At 35.7% G+C, this 19,814-nt stretch overlaps 3 protein-coding genes and 2 non-coding genes across 5 annotated transcripts in view; 3 read left to right on the forward strand and 2 right to left on the reverse strand.

Annotated features, from left to right (window-relative positions):
- Positions 1-245: 245 nt before the first annotated feature.
- Positions 246-9,196, forward strand: LOC149740380 (putative protein phosphatase 2C T23F11.1). Its single transcript, XM_089871742.1, has 6 exons — positions 246-2,404; positions 2,678-2,827; positions 3,976-4,115; positions 6,090-6,315; positions 6,716-6,861; positions 8,249-9,196. Exons 1-6 carry the CDS (start codon positions 1,849-1,851, stop codon positions 8,465-8,467), a joined length of 1,437 nt encoding a protein of 478 aa, XP_089727868.1. The 5' UTR covers positions 246-1,848; the 3' UTR covers positions 8,468-9,196.
- Positions 9,197-9,411: 215 nt separating this feature from the next.
- Trnar-ccu (transfer RNA arginine (anticodon CCU)) lies at positions 9,412-9,484 on the reverse strand. Its single transcript has one exon. It is a non-coding gene; the product is annotated as a tRNA-Arg (tRNA).
- A 627-nt stretch (positions 9,485-10,111) lies between these two features.
- Positions 10,112-16,345, forward strand: LOC149740382 (cationic amino acid transporter 4-like). The gene is made up of 10 exons (XM_089871726.1): positions 10,112-11,048; positions 11,108-11,284; positions 11,466-11,610; positions 11,991-12,202; positions 12,483-12,648; positions 13,179-13,476; positions 13,797-13,963; positions 14,277-14,769; positions 14,993-15,101; positions 15,376-16,345. Exons 1-10 carry the CDS (start codon positions 10,970-10,972, stop codon positions 15,435-15,437), a joined length of 1,908 nt encoding a protein of 635 aa, XP_089727852.1. The 5' UTR covers positions 10,112-10,969; the 3' UTR covers positions 15,438-16,345.
- Trnar-ccu (transfer RNA arginine (anticodon CCU)) lies at positions 16,139-16,211 on the reverse strand. Its single transcript has one exon. It is a non-coding gene; the product is annotated as a tRNA-Arg (tRNA).
- Positions 16,346-16,529: 184 nt separating the features above from the next.
- Positions 16,530-19,814, forward strand: part of LOC149740384 (coronin-7-like) — a 57,018-nt gene continuing 53,733 nt past the window's right edge. Inside the window, exons 1-5 of the mRNA XM_089871706.1 lie at positions 16,530-16,784; positions 17,466-17,562; positions 18,210-18,358; positions 18,788-18,977; positions 19,234-19,310. Coding sequence (XP_089727832.1) covers positions 16,725-16,784; positions 17,466-17,562; positions 18,210-18,358; positions 18,788-18,977; positions 19,234-19,310 — 573 coding nt within the window. The 5' untranslated portion in view covers positions 16,530-16,724. The remainder of the gene's footprint in view (positions 16,785-17,465; positions 17,563-18,209; positions 18,359-18,787; positions 18,978-19,233; positions 19,311-19,814) is intronic.

The following is a 19,814-nucleotide window of genomic DNA, read 5'->3' on the forward strand; positions in this document are numbered from 1 at the left end:
GGCTTTATTAAGGATTACCATAAAAAGAGAGCTTTCTTTGGTTTATTACAGCACTTCTTTTAGAAGCTAGTATCGTATCCTTGGTCTGGTACCGTTCACAGTCCACTGTTTCAAAACATGATACTTACCTGATATCGACCCCAACGCACGACGAAAATTTACATCGCCACCTCGTGGGTTGAATAAGTAATGCGAATCTTCAAGAATTCCCGAGAACCAAGATCGTTCTGTGTTTTGAAATTTTGTGAAAGTTAAGATTGTATGCGAGCAAATCTTCTGTAGATTTCAAGACTGTTACTTTACCACGTGGACCTGAATAGTTTGTAGGCAATTTTAATTTGCGCCCAAACACATTCGTATGATGTTCGCACGAGTATCGTATACATACGTTAGATACGTATACTATACATACGACTCGATACGAGTTGGTACGAGTATCGTATACATTCGTGCGAATGCGGTGCAAATACACGAGGTGACGAGGGTCGAGGCAATGGTTTAATTTGCCGTTGATGTGTCCCGAATCAAAATTGCATAAATAAGATAACAATAGGTTGCCATCCCAACCGTATTTAAATACGTAAGATTAGTATAACTGTAAAAGTTTTAATTATCACATGTTTCTTGTTATGGTCAGGTAGTACTATTTTGTTGTTTTTAAAATGTGCCATTACATGAATTGTTTATTTTAACATAATACTTGCTTATTCACCATCTTGAAAGAGAAGGTTCAAAAAACCTTTGTGTCTATGTTGTAAAATATTTCTATAGTTGTTTTAGTTAAATAAATAATAACAATCAACTGCTAGGACCTTTTAGGGTTAATTTAAAACTTGTCCGGCATCATGGTATATTGGTTAAAGCACTTACTTCTAAACTAGAGGGTAGGCCACAGTCTCTATTTTTCATAATGCATTGCAACTACTGTTTGCGGGCACCTGTATTGATAGGCCAGATGATTAATTTTTTTGCTTCAACGTATGGGTCATTGATGGGTTGTCCGAATTGTCAGCCAAACAGCACAATAACGTTGAACCAGAAAGCTAAACTTGTGGTAAATAACTCTTAAGTGTTTGGAATATAACACCCATGTTGCAACTTCCTAATTTTCTCGCTATGCAAAATACTGTAGTGTAAGTTTTGTATTTAATTTAAGAAGTTAAATTCATTCTGCTCTAGAAATCCTACTTTATTTGATCAACAACATAAGAAACGGCGTGTTTATAATGCAAGTGATGGTTCTTCAGCTTGAAACACATTTGCATTGGGTGTATTGGTGAATATTATTGTATTCTAAACATGCTGTTGCTACATAAATTATTATTTCAGAGGGTAAATCTATTCTTAGATTCAGGTATAATAAAGGAAGCAGTTAAGTTGTAATAACGTAACTGGTTTGTTGGGCTATTAACTCTTTTAAGCTCTTATTTAAATTATGTGGCAATCTCCATTGAAAATTACTTGCTCACAGGAACTGACCTTTTGTGATGTATTTCTTTTGTTTTCTTTGTTTATCTGGTGGGTGACACAATATCAATGGTGTCTAGGTGGGGTGTATTGTTTACTCAATGAAAGCGCTTTTTAATATGTTGTTCTCTGTTCTCTAAGTTGGTCAGGCATGACCATATACATGCGTTTGGTAAACTGTTCGTTTGTTGTTTGCTTGACTCCTGTTGGAATCACACATGGGGTATATTTTCTTAGGAATTTAATCATCTCTCAGCTGAGGTGGAGAACATATGTACAGGTGTTGCGCGTTTGACCTAAGGTCTGTTTTTTTAATACAGTATTCGCGATTGTGCTGCGCTATGTGCCATTTGGAGAATTTGTATTCTGTTTGTACATATCATGCCTCCGAATAATCATAACCGAAAAAGCTCCACATTTTCTGCTCAGGATTGTAATGATAGCAACCAGCATAGTAGCAAAGCTAGCAAGATATCAAAAGAAATTTCTGGAATCACCTGTCTGTTTAAGCGTGACCCAAATAAGCTGTGGACCTCGTCTGCCAGAGCAAACGAGAATCGAGCATTTACTCAAAACTTACATCTGCAAGGAAAGCAAATATCTGGTGTTACAGCAAAGCAAATAAAACTTCAAGCTCCCAAAAAACCCAAAAGTTTTTTACGGCGTTCAAGTGAGCCCAACAACAAGCAAGTGATTTCTGCACAGAAAAACTTGCTTACCAGAGATTTAAACAGTGTCAAAGTCACCGACCAAACCATCACGAGTGTCAGAACACTTTTCGTCCAAAGTCTGCAGATTAATCTCAAATTTGTAACTAGATTAAGGCGAGTCAATATGGGACAAACATTGTCAGAGCCGGTGACGAAGAAAGAAACTTCAAGTGATGAAAATCATACACTAAAAGTTGGAGCTTCTTGTATGCAGGGATGGAGAATCAGTATCCTTTTATCATCACAATAGCATAGCCATATAATGCTAAGTTTTTAAATAAATATGAGTAGCATTCTATATAATATTCACACATTTTTATTATTTATGTTCTATTTAAATTATATGTGTTTTTTTTTATTCTTGGTGCTACATGCTACATAAATTGGTCTACCTTATTCAGTATTATATATATATTTATACAGTTTTTCATAATCTTAAAAGTTGTTTTATGAAATCTCAAATATTTCATTTCCTTAATTTGCCAATTAAATGAAACCAGACATGGAAGATGAGCATGTACATAAGCTATGTCTTAATGATGAGAAAGACACTCATTTCTTTGCAGTATTTGATGGCCATGGTGGTCAGGCATCTGCACAGGTGGCGGCCAAACATCTCGACTCGTGTATTGTTAACCACTCTGCATATAGTGAGTACAGAAGTGAATAGAAGTAGTTCATCACTAATATTATTTATTATATATAATATATATGTATTATATATATATTATTATAAAATAACGGTTCTAATTAATGATCATTGGACAGTGGTTGTAACTTAAGTTTTATAAATTAATGGTTTTTATCGCTGAATTTGACCCACTAAGAGTGAAATAAGCTCTTCCTTCTTATTTTTGTTTATAAAAGCTTCCTCTTAAAACAGTTCAATTTTCAATTTAATCTTAATATATTAAATCAGAACCCCAGACATAATTTTATATTTCCTAAATTAGCCTACTGTTAATATTTACACCCGGTAAGTTCTAAAGTTGTGTAACTATGAACACATGTCTGTATTTCCTCAAGAATACTATTTTAGGCCATTGAGTATTAACACACCCAGGCTGTGTGAATGAAACCAAAGGTCACAAGCCTGTGGTTGGTGGATGTGCTATGTCAGCACATTGTGTACATTTAGTGCATGATGTGTAGGAATGTAGGATGGTGGAAATGGAAATGCATAAAATCCACATCTAGAACCACCTACATAAAACTTTAAATGCTACCTGTTTCAGTTTGTATAATATTTTATACAGTTTTACTGCTGTTATCAGTTTTCTATGGTACTGCATAAGAAATGGATTTATTTTATAGGCCATATATATATATATATATATATTTAAAATTAGATTTGCCAAATTAGTCCATATATACAATTTTGTGTGTCACTGTATTTAAAATAAGGGCTGTCTTAAACACAGTGACACACTTGTTAGGTTATTTGGATATTCTAAAACCCTGTTTGTTATGTATTTATGAGTGTCTTCCCTATTTGAGCAATTTAGCAAGTTCATGAAATATTAAAATTTCTTCACTGTGTTGTGCTTGGAATGTTGTCAGATTCATTTAAATTGCTTTTAACAAATTACTTCTTTCTTTTCACATTAATTCATTTTCAACAAAACAAAGTAGGTTATTCTACATTTACCTTAACATTTGTATTTGTCAAATGTTACATTCTTGTATAATTGACTGCACAATGCTATTGAAATGAATGACTGTAGAATGTGATTGATATATTATAACAGTTTGATAAAATTGTTATTTTAATAGGTGCCTTCTGTTTTTTTTTTCTTAGGGCGAGGAGAAATACAGACTGCTTGTAAAGCAGGCTACCTTGTATTAGATGATCTCATATTGAAGGAATCAGTTGGAAAGGAAGATGCTTCAGGCTGCACATCAGTTTCGGTGCTATTCAAAGGAAATAAAATGTATTGTGTAAGTTACAGGTGCTATGTTTGCTGTTAGGTGTTAAAGTCTTTACAATGTGGCATTGTAAAAAGAGGGTATGTGTGTATACCTATGGACGTGACTAATCACTTTTTGAACAGAAAAGGTTTACTGCATGCTGGTGGTGGTGGGGGTGGGGCTGGTTTCATAATTATCTCATAACATCATAAATATGTTTATTTTCATTTTACAATGTAGACAAATTTAAAATTAATATTTCCCCTGTTTGTTGTTGGGATTGTGCGAGTGTGACCTTCATAGATTCTAATTTATTTCCCTACAAATAAAATCCCACCAAGCTATTGTAACTTTTGACACAGTTTGTAATGGCAACACTTTCCCAATAGTAATCCTGTATTGGTTACTGGAGCCGTGAGAAGTTCCCTTTCCAATGCAGAGCTAATGAAGCATTCCTTGTGTGATGCTCCTTTGTTAGGGCCACATGCCTGAGCTCTCACATATCATTATGTTTGGTGTATGTGCCCCACCCCCAACCTGTGTTATAAATACCATATATGTATCAGAATCTCAGGATGCTACCACAAAATAGCATTTTATCTGTTACACCTAAAGCAAAATGAACTTTTTAAGTGTTTCAGTCAAATTTAGGATAGCTTTTTTTTAATTTTAAATTTGTGGGTGTACTTTCAAGTCATGAAGTCAGCAAAAACACATAATAGCTTCGTGCCACCACTGAGAGTATCATGTTCACTGTGCACAATGACTTTTGTTACTGATCAACTGATGCCTCTGTTCGAACACTAACTGTCTGGTCCTTTTGTGTGGTGTACGACCTAAACAAAAAAAGCAACGTATAATTTTCTTCTTTTTTTAAATACTGCCAAACTTTTAAAGATATCAAAAACATTCTATGTGAACCACTGAACTAATTTGTGTTTTTTCTCCATTTCCATCCCAATTTGTTCCAAAATCTGATAAAATGTGTGTCAGGTTCATAGTATATTACACACAGTTGTCAAAGTATTTTTTGCTCTATCATTTTAACCTCCACCAATAAAAATAGCAGGAAGGTACGTTTAAAATCAATGAGCATTTTATAAACGAGTTAAAACACAAAGGTCATTATAAGATAGAAGCAAAACACATCAAACTTTATGCATTATTTATGTAAAGAGTTCTTTGAATTAGTCGTTTGACTGCAAACTAATACATTCTGACCCATGGTTAGTTCCGCCGCTTGTAATTTTAACACAGGGACAACAGTGATTGTTGTAATATAGTATAAATTCAACAAAAATAAAAAAATATCGGATTTTGAAACAAATTGCTTTATAAATGGTCTTTTCTGATAAGTTTTTTTACTGATAGGGTTGTTTACGGATAAGACAAAATCAAGTTTGTGTTCAGACATTTCTAAGTAACCCTCAATCCGTATTAACCTTTACTAATTCAACATTGCTATTTTGATACTGTTCCTTCCATAATAAACATATATACATCTCTGTAAGGTGCGTATCATACATAACCACTGTACATCACTTCTACAAAGATAATGTTTTAACATCTGATGTTTAATTACAATGACTGCATTTATGAAACCAATGTATTTATAAGTGACATTGGCACAACTAGGATATCAATTTTAGGATTCAAGGTTTTGTCAGTCTTATATGCAAATTTATCCACTACTTTTATACAGCTAGGCCTTACTTTACTTTTATGATCTTTATTAAAAACAAATGGCTTGTATGTCTGCTAGCGACCACGCTTATTTTTTTCTTAAATGTAAATGTGTTTTTAACTGTGTAGGCATGTTTTAACAACTGTTGTTTTGTCGCTATATCCTGTCTTTTCATTTAAAATATTTCTAAATCTACGCTTCCTAAATTAATGAGACAAATAAATTTGTTATTACTTTATACGCTTGCTGTACTTATAAGATAAATTTCCCATAAAAAGCCCAATGAATATACAATCTAATGTATTTTCTTTTCTACTCAGGCAAACGCAGGAGACTCGAGAGCTGTAGCAAGCTTAAGAGGACACGCTCAACTTCTTTCGTTCGATCATAAACCGAACCATGAGAGGGAGCTAAAGAGAATCAACGCCGCCGGAGGTTTTGTCGAGTTTAACCGCGTGAATGGGAACCTTGCGCTTTCAAGGGCACTCGGTGATTTCGTCTTTAAAAGAAATGAACACCGCTCTGCTGAGGAACAGATTGTCACTGGTTAGTGAGGTGTTTATTACTTTCTTTGTGCATCTTATATCACACAACTTGTCACCATGTGACATAAAATAGTTTGTATTATGGTGGTGTTTAGATTTAAACTGGTATCAGATGTCTGACTTATATACTGATTTAGTTTGGCCATTCTCTCCAGGTATGATTAATATAACTGAAAGTCTGCAATAAGATATATAAATACAAATTACATCCATGTAATTCAAATTGGTAAAAAAATTACCAATTATTAAAACATAAGATGTAAATTGTAAGCTGTTTCAGTCATACAAATCCTGTCTAGGTACTATTAATTCAACCATAAATCTGCAATAAGATAAATACATTTATGTAATTTAAAATTATATTTTTTGTGAAAAATTGAACACCCAAGTTTTTCATGCAGCCGATCCTGACGTGATCGTGAAAGAAATCACAAAAGATCATGAGTTTGTGGTGCTTGCTTGTGATGGTATATGGGATGTGCTTAGCAACCAGGATGTGGTGGAATTTGTTCGTGAGAAACTTGCCCAGCGGATGGATCCTGAAGTGGTGAGCATTGGTGCAATCTGTTTACATAATAATATTAACGTAGCAATGATTTTTGAAATATTCTAAATAAAATAGAGTGTATAGCGACAAAACAACAGTTGTTAAAGCCTGCTTACAGGTAAAACAGATTTACATTTAATTGGAAGAAAATAAGCGTGGTCAGTAGTCACTACACCCAGGGACAAACGAGCCATTTATGTTTAATTATTATTAAGTTAGTCTTTAAAAACAAAAGTGTGCGTAGAAATAGAATTGTAGATAAAAGCTTGGGCAAAATCATCATATATCTTTTGCAGGTTTATATAGTAATATGACAGTCTACTCTACAGTCTCCTACTAAATTTATTGCAAGAAAGTTGCTTTAATTAAAGTTGTATGGATTTTAAACCAGAATGGGTGCTAATATGTGTATGTTGTCACTACTATGTCACTATACTCGTATATTGCCCTGTTTCAAGTTCAAGATGGTCCAAGGTCCATACGCTTCAAAATGATGCATTAAATAATAAATATGCATAGCTGGCTACTATTTCTCTACCATACAGTTTCTCTTTGTTGGTACAGGGTGGCCCAGTTAAAGTTGTATAATAATAAATTAAAGTAGTTAGACAGAACTCACTATGTTAGCATTAATAAATGAAGTTGTAATGACGCACGAGTTACGTAATACATTTTAGGAAATTAACTGTCGATAGCATAACTGTTCAACTTTTTCTGAAAATAAGCTTCACATTATATAATCCAATGCAACTCTATATAAATACAATGCATAGAACAGCTTGATATAATTTGCTTGTTTTGCAATAACTTAACTGTCACGAACGGTTTTCCCCGCTATCAAATGTCTTAGGTCAGGTTTCGTAAAAGTTCCGTTTTGAATTCGCACAGACGTTTGAAACAGTCTGGTAAAATTTCAAAATATTAAAACGTTGAATAAAAAGAAATAATATTCATGATAAATCAAGTCGCAAGTCGGTTCGGAAATTTTACAACACTATTTAATACGCAAAGTTTATTTTCTAACTGTTACGTACTCGTTCGTGTCATTATTTTTTTTTCTAATGACGTTTTATATATGAGTGGGCTTTGGAATTTAAATGAATAAATGCAACTTATTTGTCCTCGCGTTTGTGTTTTGAAGAATATTAAAACCTTTTGTCACGATTTTTGCTTTCCGTTACGTTTCGTTGTCACCACAAATCTGGTTACGTTGGTTGTGCATACGAGTTTGATCAACCAATACAGCATGAAACTTCCATGTTCTCAGTTACTTTAGTTTTGACAATGGTGGCCTAACGGTTAAAGCGAGTATAGGAACGTATTATAACGTCTCTTCAATGCTCACCAACAAAACATGTATTGTATTTAACTTAATTGCTTATCACAGATATGCGAAGAGCTAATGAACCGATGTCTCGCCACGGAATGCGCGGTCGGTGGCGTTGGATGCGACAATATGACGGTGCTTATCGTCGCCTTTAAACAAAACGGGTCGTTTGAGGAACTGTGCCGCAAGTGCGCTGTCCCAAAGAGAGACCCAATTCCACCGACATGTCTTCTCGCCTCGTATCCTGACTGTGTTAAAGGCGGCATCAGCTGCCTTTAATTTCACTCCACGCTTGCCAGCTACACAACACCGGACTTTCTTTTAATCCATTGTGGCCGATGCGCAAAACAACCTCATGCCGACTTCACATAACCTCACAACGATGAGATAATCTACCAGCAAGCCTCAGCATTCTAGCTTACCCAGCAGGCAAATAACGTCACATGAAACGCTCCTACAAGGTTTCCAAAACAAGTTCAATCCGTATCAGTTCTATATTCCTCTTCATTTTGTTGTTGTAAGTTCTGTGCTGTAAGCCATTCAGATTAGCCCCCTATATTGTTCACCAGCTTTCCGAGCACCGAATAATACACAGCAAGCGGCATGCTGAACATAGGTGCATGTTAACTTTCGAAACCAGTTGCCTTATTCAGCCACTTGGTCCAAACGTTGCCTCTAAGTTCGTCATTGCACTTGCCATCAGTTCCTCGCAAAATTTTCATTTAGGCGAGGTTTCGACCGAGCACTGTGACCTTTAAGTTTCACCGGCTGTTTTCCCAACCACCCATGCTATACCGTTGGTGCTCTATCCAGGCTGGTTTCTACTGTAGCTCTCGGTACTTAACGTCTTCAACCCTACCCGGTTGACCACTGTGATGCGAGTGGCGCATATAGCCTAACCAGGCCCACTGGATAAGAATTCGTAAACAATGCCCCTCGTTGCTCGCTGCTCTTGTGTTTTGAACAACGTGTACCCGCATCTAATATCAATAAATGAAGTGTAAGTTCCTTAGCGTTTCTGATTTATTTTCAAAGGTAAGGTTGCAGTGTATAGTCTGTGTTAAAACGCAGAAATCTTGGCAGAAAACGGTGTTTTATTGTATAGTTCTTTCTGAAGGTCGCGGAATTTTGCGGAATTGCCATGGTGATTGATTTTTAAATACGATGACAGTTACATTTTTTTTATGTTCAATTTTATTGATAAAGGTATAATGTAAAACTTACACCTCGGGTGGGACTCGAACCCACAATCCTTGGCTTAGGAGGCCAATGCCTTATCCATTAGGCCACCGAGGCGGTTATAAAATCGTCCGGCATTCTTAGAAACTTTATCATCATGCGGTCGTACAGTTTATTTTAATTTTTTTGTTAAGGACAAAGATATTTAAAGAATTTAAATTAACACACGAACTGCGGAACTTAAAACAGTCGCAAAGCGGATCCACGTTGATCGATCCACCATTTTTTATCTATACTTTTCAATTTGTGCGCAAATTACGAATTCGATCTGGCAAGTTACTGTTTCGGTCTCGAACCAGTCGATCAGCCTTACAACCAGGATTAGAATAGATTTCTTACAGCTAGCCGTGAAGATCGCTCTCTCGCTATTAGTACAGTCCGTTTCAAATAAGCCATTATTGCGAACCGCTCTGTATGAAAATATGGATTGCTTTCAAATTAGACGTACGTTAAAACTCCCAAGCCTAAAAATTACAATTAACCTGGATCGATAATCGTTCCCGCGGCGCTTTCCCCGACGCCGATGCGCTTAGGAAAGACACCCTTCTTTCAATTAATAACAAACCAGACGGATTTCAAACGCCATTTAGCATCGGCACGCACAGTGGTTGCTTGGCTAGCAGGCTCCTCTCTGATAATTTCCTTCTATGATTTCCGCTCTCGGTCTATTCAGCAGAGCAGCCTGTCCCCGTAGCAGGTCATTGTGACAAGCCGTATATCAAGTAGAATACGTAAGGTAGTTTTACACACGGTGTCAGTTTAAATTCAAATCAACGGAAAGGCGTGATTGATGGAAATACTTTGTTGTGATTTCAACAAACTGCTGGTGTATCACTAGATAGGATAATAGGTGGAAAGTAACAGCTGGTAAGAATCGTGGTTTAAACAGTTAGTTTCGTTACCTTACAAACATATTCAGTCATAGCAGGAATGTTGGTGTAAACAATTAAAGACAGGTTCATGAACATGCAGTTAAATACTTATGTTTCTGTAATATAGACATTTATAGTTTTGTGGGGTAAAACAGGATACTGTGAGTACTCAAATACCATGTTTTAAACAATCAACAACGCTCCTTTAAGAGCCACGAGGCTTCGGGTATATAGTTCTATAAACACTCTTTATAATGCTAGATGTGATAAGAAAAATGATTGAAAAGGTGTCCCATCTTACCCCACCCAACTACAACAAATTTCTGTAAAATAAAATTCTTGATAGACAGGTTGGTTACCCAAGTATAGATACCCACATTTTTAAAAGGCATCCTCGTATATATTGCCAGTAGCAGTACGTGTTTGATATTCCTTGGAGATTTCGACGTGTATGTCATAGCTGACAGATCTGGAAATACCATGTTGGTTTGCGACATGATGAATTTGCGCATTTCAGGCTTAGGGCATTAGAGCGCATTACGTTGGTTAGGAAACACGACACTTCGATTAATAATTAGCGCGGCGCATATTTCACGACGCGTTCTGCTATCGATTTTAATCTGTCACTGAAAATTGTTCGGAATACAGGATAATACCCTCTACCACAAAGATGGCGGCCGGCGGACTTTCGAAATTTGTTTCTAACCTCTTGAGGAAGAAGGACCTGACAACAGACATGATGCGGAAGGGTAATTGTGGTGAATAAGAAACGTCAATTTGCTTAAAATTAATGCGCATTTATTTACAGATCTCACTAAATGCCTCGGTTTCAGCGACATTACGTTTTTATCGATCGGTTCAATGGTTGGGGCGGGATTGTATGTTTTAACAGGAACAGTGGCTCTCAAGTTTGCCGGCGGTTCGATCGTACTCAGTTACTTGTTCGCAGCCATCGCATCAGCGCTATCTGCATTTTGCTACGCAGGTTTTGACTCTAAATAATATGATCTACAGTAGCTTGGGACTGGAGTTAAGTGTCAAAGGGTATTTTCATAAATGCACCGTTTTTGCGTTTGCTTTACCTATTGCATTAAATATGCATTAAAAGGTTTGGCAATTCCCACGCAGTTATTTTTTTCAGTTAAATTTTCCATTTTCAACTCCAGAATTCGCTGCTCGCATTCCAGTCACAGGATCAGCATACCAATTTACCTACATTAGCGTCGGCGAGTTTTGGGCTTTCGTAATTGGTTGGAATGTTGCATTAGAACATGCGGTGTCGGTTTCTGCGGTTGCCAAGTCCTGGAGCGGGTATGTGTGGACCTGTTTTAGTCTCACTGACATTAAAAATGACATTTTAGTTTAAATTTTGTATAAATATGTCTCAATTCTGTTAGAAGCTTAGTTATGTAAGCATACCTTACGAAAATTTGAGTTTTCGTAGGAATAAACTCACAACAGGCTAGCGTTATTCGTAATAGGGTGGGGGAGGTGGGACACCTTTACCACATAATATCCATATATCCTGATCGTGTTATAAACAATTATAACAACGGTCTATTTGAGTCGTGAGGATATAGTTTAATAATTCTTTGAATGTTTTTTGTTTACTGCTAAACGAGACGCGAAAATTAAGTTAAAATATGTCCCATCTTCCACCACCCTACTGTATACTTGTTTTCTTTCTCTAGGTATTTCGACTCCCTGTTGGGCCATAAGATGCGAGACTATCTTTTAATTCACGCGCCGATGCCAGGCGGTATCGTGGCTAAATATCCTGATTTCTTTGCTGCTGGCATCGTCCTTATTGTGACTATCATCGTAGCAACTGGCGTCAAATTCACATCAAGGCTCACTTCCACTTTCGCAGCACTAAACCTTGTCATAGTGGTGTTTATATTTTGTAAGTATGTGTACTTTTGTATAGGCCTATTTTAGGGACATGCTTGTTTTTGGTAAAAAAACGTAAGTGTAATTGTCCCAAGACAGTGTGCTTCTATCGATTGTCCAAACTGTACGCCATGAAGAAAAAGTATAAACAACAAAAATAATCACTTAAAAAATTTCATAACATAGTAGTATGTTGGTCAAAATAATTTGTACAAACGTACATTAGAGCAAATAACTACATGTGTTCTTATCTTTACAATGTATTAGCTAACTTGTGTGTCTTACTGTAACAGGTACGGGACTTTACTTGTCTAAATGGGCGAACTGGACTACAGTACGCGGTGGCTTTTTCCCACATGGATTTTCTGGTACAATAAGTGGAGCTGCTACGCTTATATTTTCGTATACTGGTTATGAGGTTGTGGCATCAGTTACTGAGGAAACGATCAATCCTAACAGGTAAATGCTCCACTTCATAACAGCCGTAGCCTACAGTATATATATAACGAAGTGTAGACGCTATTTACTATACAGGAAATCTAATGATTAACGCAGACTGTTTTTACAGAAGAACAATAACAAAACATTCTACTGGTAAATATATAAAGAGTATGTCTGTATAAAGACGTCATTCTATATTATATAAGGTATTCTTGACTGCGGTGTATCTAACAGTATTGCTGTATTTTTCTTGATCGTAAACAATAACAACGCTTTAATATTATGTTCGCGGGGTGCGGTTATACAGTAGGGTGGGGGAAGATGGGACACCTATTCATTCTATTTTCGCTGTTAATTCTTTAAAACATGGTCAGGGCATTTGGATATTATGTGCTAAAGGTTTCCCATCTTCCCCCACCCTACTATATATTTCTGTAAATACTTCTTGTGTATACTACCAAATGGAACAAGAATAGAGAATGAAAACATGTCCCAGCCCACTTTACCATATAAAATGCAGGTTTATTTTATTAATACATTTTAAACAGAGACGTACCATTGGCACTCCTCATTTCCATTTCGGTAGCAGCGGTTGCATATATTAGCGCTTCAGCATCTCTAACATTGATGGTTCCATGGTATGACATCTCCATAACCGCACCATTTCCCACTGCGTACGCTCAGCGAGGATGGGTATGGGCGAAGTACGTCGTCTCTCTCGGCGCACTGGCAGCCATGTCGACTACCGTCATTGCTGCCATGATAGTGGTTCCGCGGTATTTCTACGCCATGTCCAATGATGGATTAATTATGCCTTGGTTCAAGAGAGTCAACGAAAAAACAGGAGTAAGTGTCTGCTTGGAATGTATGAAAAGTAAAAGCATTAGCGACAGTTATAATATTTTTGGATGGGCACCTTGAACACATAATATCCAATATTTTATAATTCTGTTTTTAACAATTGACTACTTTATTTTAGAGCTATTGTTACATAATTCTTGAATACTATTCGTTTTCTACCAAATGTGACAAGAAAAGATCTAGAATTACAACATGTACCATCTTACCCCAACCCAGTATATATATGGTACAAATACACTACTCTAAATATAAATAACGTGTAGCAATCAAGCATGTATTATTGTTTAAAATTGTTCTTGATACAGACGCCTGTCATATCTACCGTCGTCACTGGAATATTCTGTATGATCATGACGTTGGTGTTCAGTCTTCACTCTCTGGTTGAATTTATTTCGATTGGACAGTTGTTGGCTTGTACATTCGTGGCGTTCTGCGTTATAAAGTTGCGCTACGAACCAAACCAAATAGCAAAGTAAGTTTAATTTTTCGTATTTTGAACTGTCCTTGTTGTGACATCGGCAAATTACATATATAGTAAAGGGTGGGAGAAGATGGGACATCTTCAGAAAATAATATCGAAATGTCTGATCGTGTTTATCAATTAACATCGATTTATGGGAGTCGTGAGAAAATACGGTTTTATAATGCACTGAATTTTTGTTTAGCCTACTACTAAATTGGAGGAGAAAAAAAATTGAAAAAGGTGTCTCATCTTTCTTCACCCTACTATATATAACCCAATTTAATTATCACTAACAGGAATCTAATAGCTTTCACTTTAAAAGGTTGGCCGCCGAAATGGCAGCTCACAGCGATGCTACCGAACTTTCAGCCAGGGAAAATGAAACAACGTTAAAATCCAAGAAAAATGGGAAAGACAATGACGCGAAAACGAAGCTGCTTCTTCGTGATTCTTACACCGCCGAAACAGTGCTTGATAAAAGCATGGACGCAGAAAGTGCGAGTGAAAGCCAAGAAGAGCTGTTGTTAGAAGATTACGAACATCATTGTGGCGTCATCAAAGACTCTATTATGACCTCACCGTTTGGAAAGTATTTTGCGTGGACGTTAAACTTTAAACCCGGAGTGCTTCCATTTTATTCACTGATGCTCGCGACCTTGTTTGGAGCAATTTCAGCAGCAATGTTTCTGTTCGGATTTAAAAAGTTAAAGGAGGCGTGGTTTGTCTGCCTGGTCGTTATCTTCATTCTTCTTTCTAAATTCTTCCTCTTATTCATATGCATGTTCAAGCAAGACGAAACAATTAAAACGTACAAGGTATGCATGTTATTAATAAATTAACTCATTATTATTTAACAATCGTTCATTTTTGCTTTATACGCTAAAATATGGAAGCTCCGAACTATGGCTTACTCCGTGCATGTATTGAGTATGTCGGTGGCTCCGAACGTATTCCCTCGTTTTTTTATTACGCTACCTTTATGTTATACGTTTATATAAGTTTCTTTGTGGATATACACAAAGCGTTTTTATTTTCCAGGTTCCGTTCGTTCCATTTGTACCGTTCACCAGCATCATAATTAATATTATCTTGATGTTTAAACTGCAGCATCTAACGTGGATACGTCTGGCCATCTGGATGTCAATTGGTAAGTTGGCTTCCGTGTTAAGTAAATTACGCGTTTCACATCAGGAGAACTTCGTTAAAATATATGTATAGTAGGTTGGGGAAAGATGAGACACCTTTTTATTCTATTTTCTCGTCCCATTAGGTAATAAACAAAAAAAAAAAACATTTAAAGAATTATAAAACTTCCATAGAGCGTTGTTTATTTTTTTAAACACGATCAGGTTATTTGGACATTATAAGCTAAATGTGTCCGTCTCATCCAAACTACTATATATTTATTACAATATTTACAGGACTGGTCATCTATTTTGGGTATGGGTACAGACACAGCAAAAGCAGAAAACAAACCGATTAACGCAATGTGGTCCCATCAACGAAACGGTACAACATCTTTGGTTCTGCGGACAACCAAATTTACCCTAGGTTTACCTATTGATCGTCAGTACATATTTATATCATGCCCTGTTTGTCCATCGGCTCTGATGGTAAGGTGCAATATTGTATTATATTTTGTTCTAACCCCAAATGAAGTGGATGCGGCAACACAAACATTATGGCTTTTATTTATTTATTTATTAAATTATAATAGTACAGTATATATAGTGGGGTGGGGCAAAATGGGTCGCGATTTTATTATCATCTCTCGTCCCATTTGGTAGTAAACAATGAATATTTACAGAAATGTAAAAAAGCGTTTCCTTGTGATCCTAAAAGAACACTGTTAATTGTTAAAACTACTTTGGACAAAATGGGATAAGTGAGCTAATAGTATCCCATCTTACCCCACAGTACTAGTTTAATATTATTTTCGATTTAAAGACCTGGTTTATACCCGATTGAACTGGTCAAAATGTGTTTTACTGCTGATAAAAATGTTCATTTCGTCGTTAAACCAAATTGTGGATTATCTTTGTCTTAAAATCGTCTTGCATGCAAACCAAATAATTCTTCTGTATTTGTTTATTACATTTACATGCTTACTTTTAAAAATAGCGGCTTTATATTTGTTTTAATCCTTCATTGGAAAATGTAAATTAAATGAAAGTATTGACGGAGCACTTCGGGTGGAACTCGAACCCACAATCCTTGGCTTAGGAGGCCAATGCCTTATCCATTAGGCCACCGAAGCTTACTGTTTGGACAGGATGACGTTGGTGCCGAATAATTACTGGACTTTTTGTATATCTGTTTATATGAAGCGGATGTAGCACCAATCGAAATTTAAACGTATTGAAATATATAAGTTGTGTTGAGATAAACCCATACAGTTGACTTCGCTTACTACGGTACTAGAACTCCTAAAATTGCCGCGATTAGGGGCCTAGTTTTTTTTATATAACAAGAAAACGGTAAATTGCATATCTATGTTTGCCTAAACCTAGTACTTCAACCAGTTACCGCGCCCTATTAGTTTATAATAGAAAATGTAAACATAGCATAGCGTTTCTAACAGACTACTTTATGATGCAACAATATGAGCGGATGCCGGAAATATCGAAACTGGGTATTTCCCACTAGTGATTGCAAGTCATTTCAGTAGAGATTTCGATTTGTTACTTTCTCTTGTACTCACTGTACGTTTTTCGAGTCTGTTCTTTAAATTTTGGATAAGCTTTGGTTTTCTTACGTTTGTTATTACATTATGCATCGATTTAAATCTTCAAAATACAAGAACAGCGTCGCAAAAGTGCCGAAGAAAGAGGTAACATAGCATACATTTTTAGAGACAAATGTTTTCCCATTTGGTGCTTTACTCCTAATTTGAACGGTTCAATGTTGTTGTTGACTGTTGGAAATTGATAACTAATTTACTTGGTATTTGTAATATATTTTTATAATATATAATTTAGGATATATATATATTTTATTTCTCGTATATCATAGGCTACTTATGTAGTGTTACCAATACAATACATAGTATTTATGTCGTTGTTGTGTGTCTTATTCATAAAAAAACTTTGCGTTTTAAACAAATCGCATAAGAGATTCATATGTTTATATATATTTTTGAAATTTTTATTTAAATATAAAAGGCAAAATGGTTAGCACGCCTGCCTCTAACCCGGAGGTAATGGGTTCAAGGCTTGTCGCTGCTACCAGTGTGGGGTAAGTGTTCTTGAGCAAAGCTCCTAACGACAATTGCTCTAACCTAGTGGTCACTGGTCACTAATTGGTTGTCAAAATTATCAGCCATACATATACAAAAATGCAGAAATCCCCCAAAATAGTTTCCCAAGTAGCATACTTGGTAACAAGTAAGCTGTAACACAAAAGCCTGTATTATAACTACTGTTCTTTTCTGACCACTAGAGAATAAAGCAAGTTACATTCATTCATACATTCATAATCAAGTTCTTATTATTTTACATTGTTTTAAATACAGTTGTGTATCACGGATGTCTCTGTGGAAGCACCAGTGTCTTATGGGAACCATGTAAGCTGTGGAGCAAAATTCTTCGTATGCAACCTTGGGGGAGCAGGTATTTATTGTATTCATATATGATATATAGTTTATAGGCAATTTGTTTTAGAATAATATGTTTGGTTATTTAACTAAAATATGGGTCAATGTAGAAACACTGTATTTGTATTTCGTAAAAAAAAATATAAGCAATATAAAAAATGATATTGAACTTCATAAATTGGTAATGTGAAAAGTAATGTAGGGGTGCCCTGGCTAAGTGGATAGGCCTCTAGGGCGGTGCCTTTAGCCAAGAACATACTGGTTTTAAGCCCAATACTGCTGTCGTTGTGGGCATCTTTTTCCTTGGGCAAGACACTTAACAGCAATCTTTTAAAATCCTTGATCCCTAAGTAATAGGTTGGCTAATTTTTTATACATTCAAAAATAACCATAATAGGTTGGCTAATGTTTTATACATTCAAAAATAACCCTACAAAATCATGTGGTAACTTTTAAGTGTTCATGAGGTGTTTGAAATAGTTGTAACGGCTGACGTTTTACCTCCATGTCAGGCTTAATAAGTTATATTTTTTCATTCATTCATTAATTTGTTCATTCATTCATTCTTTTCTGCATCTTTTAAGTGTATAATTAAAGGGTAAGCACTCTACATTAGACAGAACAAATTCCCTACTAATGTAATTTGTTTAAACATGCTTGCAGGAGGTGGTAAGCTTGGTGTGTTTGGCGTGGATGATTGTGGAAGGAAGGGTCAACATCCTATGCTGGCCGCCCATGCAGGGATCATAACGGACATTGAGTTTTCACCATTTTATCACGACACCTTTCTCTCTGCTTCTGATGACTCAACTGTAAGTTAAAATCATGAGGTTTTGGGAAATGTGCCATCTGACATATATGCTAAGCAGGGTTACAGAGTTTTCGCCTATAGGATTAAAGTTTAAGTCATTCTATTTAAAAATGAGACTAACGGTGCCATTTAGGCGAAATATATATCTACAAAAATTGGTTGGACTTGATTTTTGTCTGTTACGTTTTCATGGCACTGCATCCTTAAAAGTTTAAGTCATTTCTTTTTATTGAAAATTTTTTGAGTGGGCTTCATGTTTTTAATTGGGTTTTAAATATCATATTAGTATTTTTTCATACTGATCAGTTGCTACAGTTAAAGTAACTCCCCCCAGAATTACTGTGAAGTAGTTTTTTCATAGACAATATTATAAAGATGGCACTTTATACACTAGTCATGGAAAACCTGTATTTTTAAAATTATTTTTCAGGTTAAAATTTGGAAAATTCCTGACTCTGGCGTGATGAATTCTGGCTCTTCTTCCCCTGCATCTGTTTTCAAAGGTTTTAAAAAACGCCCTGAAGTATTGCAACATCACCCGGTGGCTGAATCACTCTGTGCTTTGGCAACGGGTGGTGAGATTAAGTTATTAAACATGAAGCAAGAAGATGTGGCACTTAGTAAGTGTTTTATCTGTTATTACTATAGTATCGCACATTTCAGTTTGCCATGCTCATGTAAAAATAAATTTATTAAGTTTGGCAGCCTCGCTTTTATCTCATTCTTTTATTTAAGCAGTTTTTACCTGCAGTGTGTGTATAACTATTGTCATTTTATTGCTAATTTCATTCTCTTCTTTGTATTAATTAACCTGATCTTTGCTACTGTATTGGAAGAGATAAATAAATTATGTTATGTAATGTTATTAACCTGCAGATTGTGAAGTATGCAGTGACACATTACAGTCAATTGCTTGGTCTTATGATGGAAAGACAATAGCAGCAACCAGTAAAGTAAGTAGATGTAATCCCAGAGAATTAATAACAAAGTTTGAATTACCAATTACTAAAGCTGACGTTATTTAGTGAAACCTTTATTACAGTAACAAAACAAAAACAGGACATATAGTTACGTTAAAAAAAGGTTTATAAGTTATTAAATATATTCTTTTCATTCTTTTTTCTCAGCCTATTTGGTAGTAAACAAAGATCATTCAAAGAATTATAAAACGGTATCCTAACGACTCCCATAGATCGTTGTTAATTGTTTAAAACACGATTAGGATATATGTATATCATGTGCTAAAGATGTCATGTCTTCCCCCACCCTACTATATGTGCTACTGATTCAGGCAAAATGGTATTAACCGTCGAGTTACAACAATGAAATGCTGCCTGAAACCATAGTTACATTTACATGTCTATAATATGGCTTTGGTTATCGATAGTTTCTACATGAAAATAGTTTTGTTTTTCGACTTTTTAAGGTTTAGAAACAAACTACATGAATATTATTTT

The sequence above is a fragment of the Ciona robusta genome, chromosome 2 (assembly GCF_009617815.1).
Source record: "Ciona robusta chromosome 2, ASM961781v2".
Taxonomy (NCBI): domain Eukaryota; kingdom Metazoa; phylum Chordata; class Ascidiacea; order Phlebobranchia; family Cionidae; genus Ciona; species Ciona robusta.

Coding starts and splice junctions, on each gene's coding strand:
- LOC149740380 (XM_089871742.1), top strand. CDS start 1,849: ATGCCTCCGAATAATCATAACCGAAAAAGCTCCACATTTTCTGCTCAG. Junction 2,828..3,975: donor TGTTAACCACTCTGCATATA/GTGAGTACAGAA, acceptor TTTTTTTCTTAG/GGCGAGGAGAAATACAGACT. Junction 6,862..8,248: donor AGCGGATGGATCCTGAAGTG/GTGAGCATTGGT, acceptor TGCTTATCACAG/ATATGCGAAGAGCTAATGAA.
- LOC149740382 (XM_089871726.1), top strand. CDS start 10,970: ATGGCGGCCGGCGGACTTTCGAAATTTGTTTCTAACCTCTTGAGGAAG. Junction 13,477..13,796: donor GAGTCAACGAAAAAACAGGA/GTAAGTGTCTGC, acceptor TTCTTGATACAG/ACGCCTGTCATATCTACCGT. Junction 14,770..14,992: donor AAACAATTAAAACGTACAAG/GTATGCATGTTA, acceptor TTTATTTTCCAG/GTTCCGTTCGTTCCATTTGT.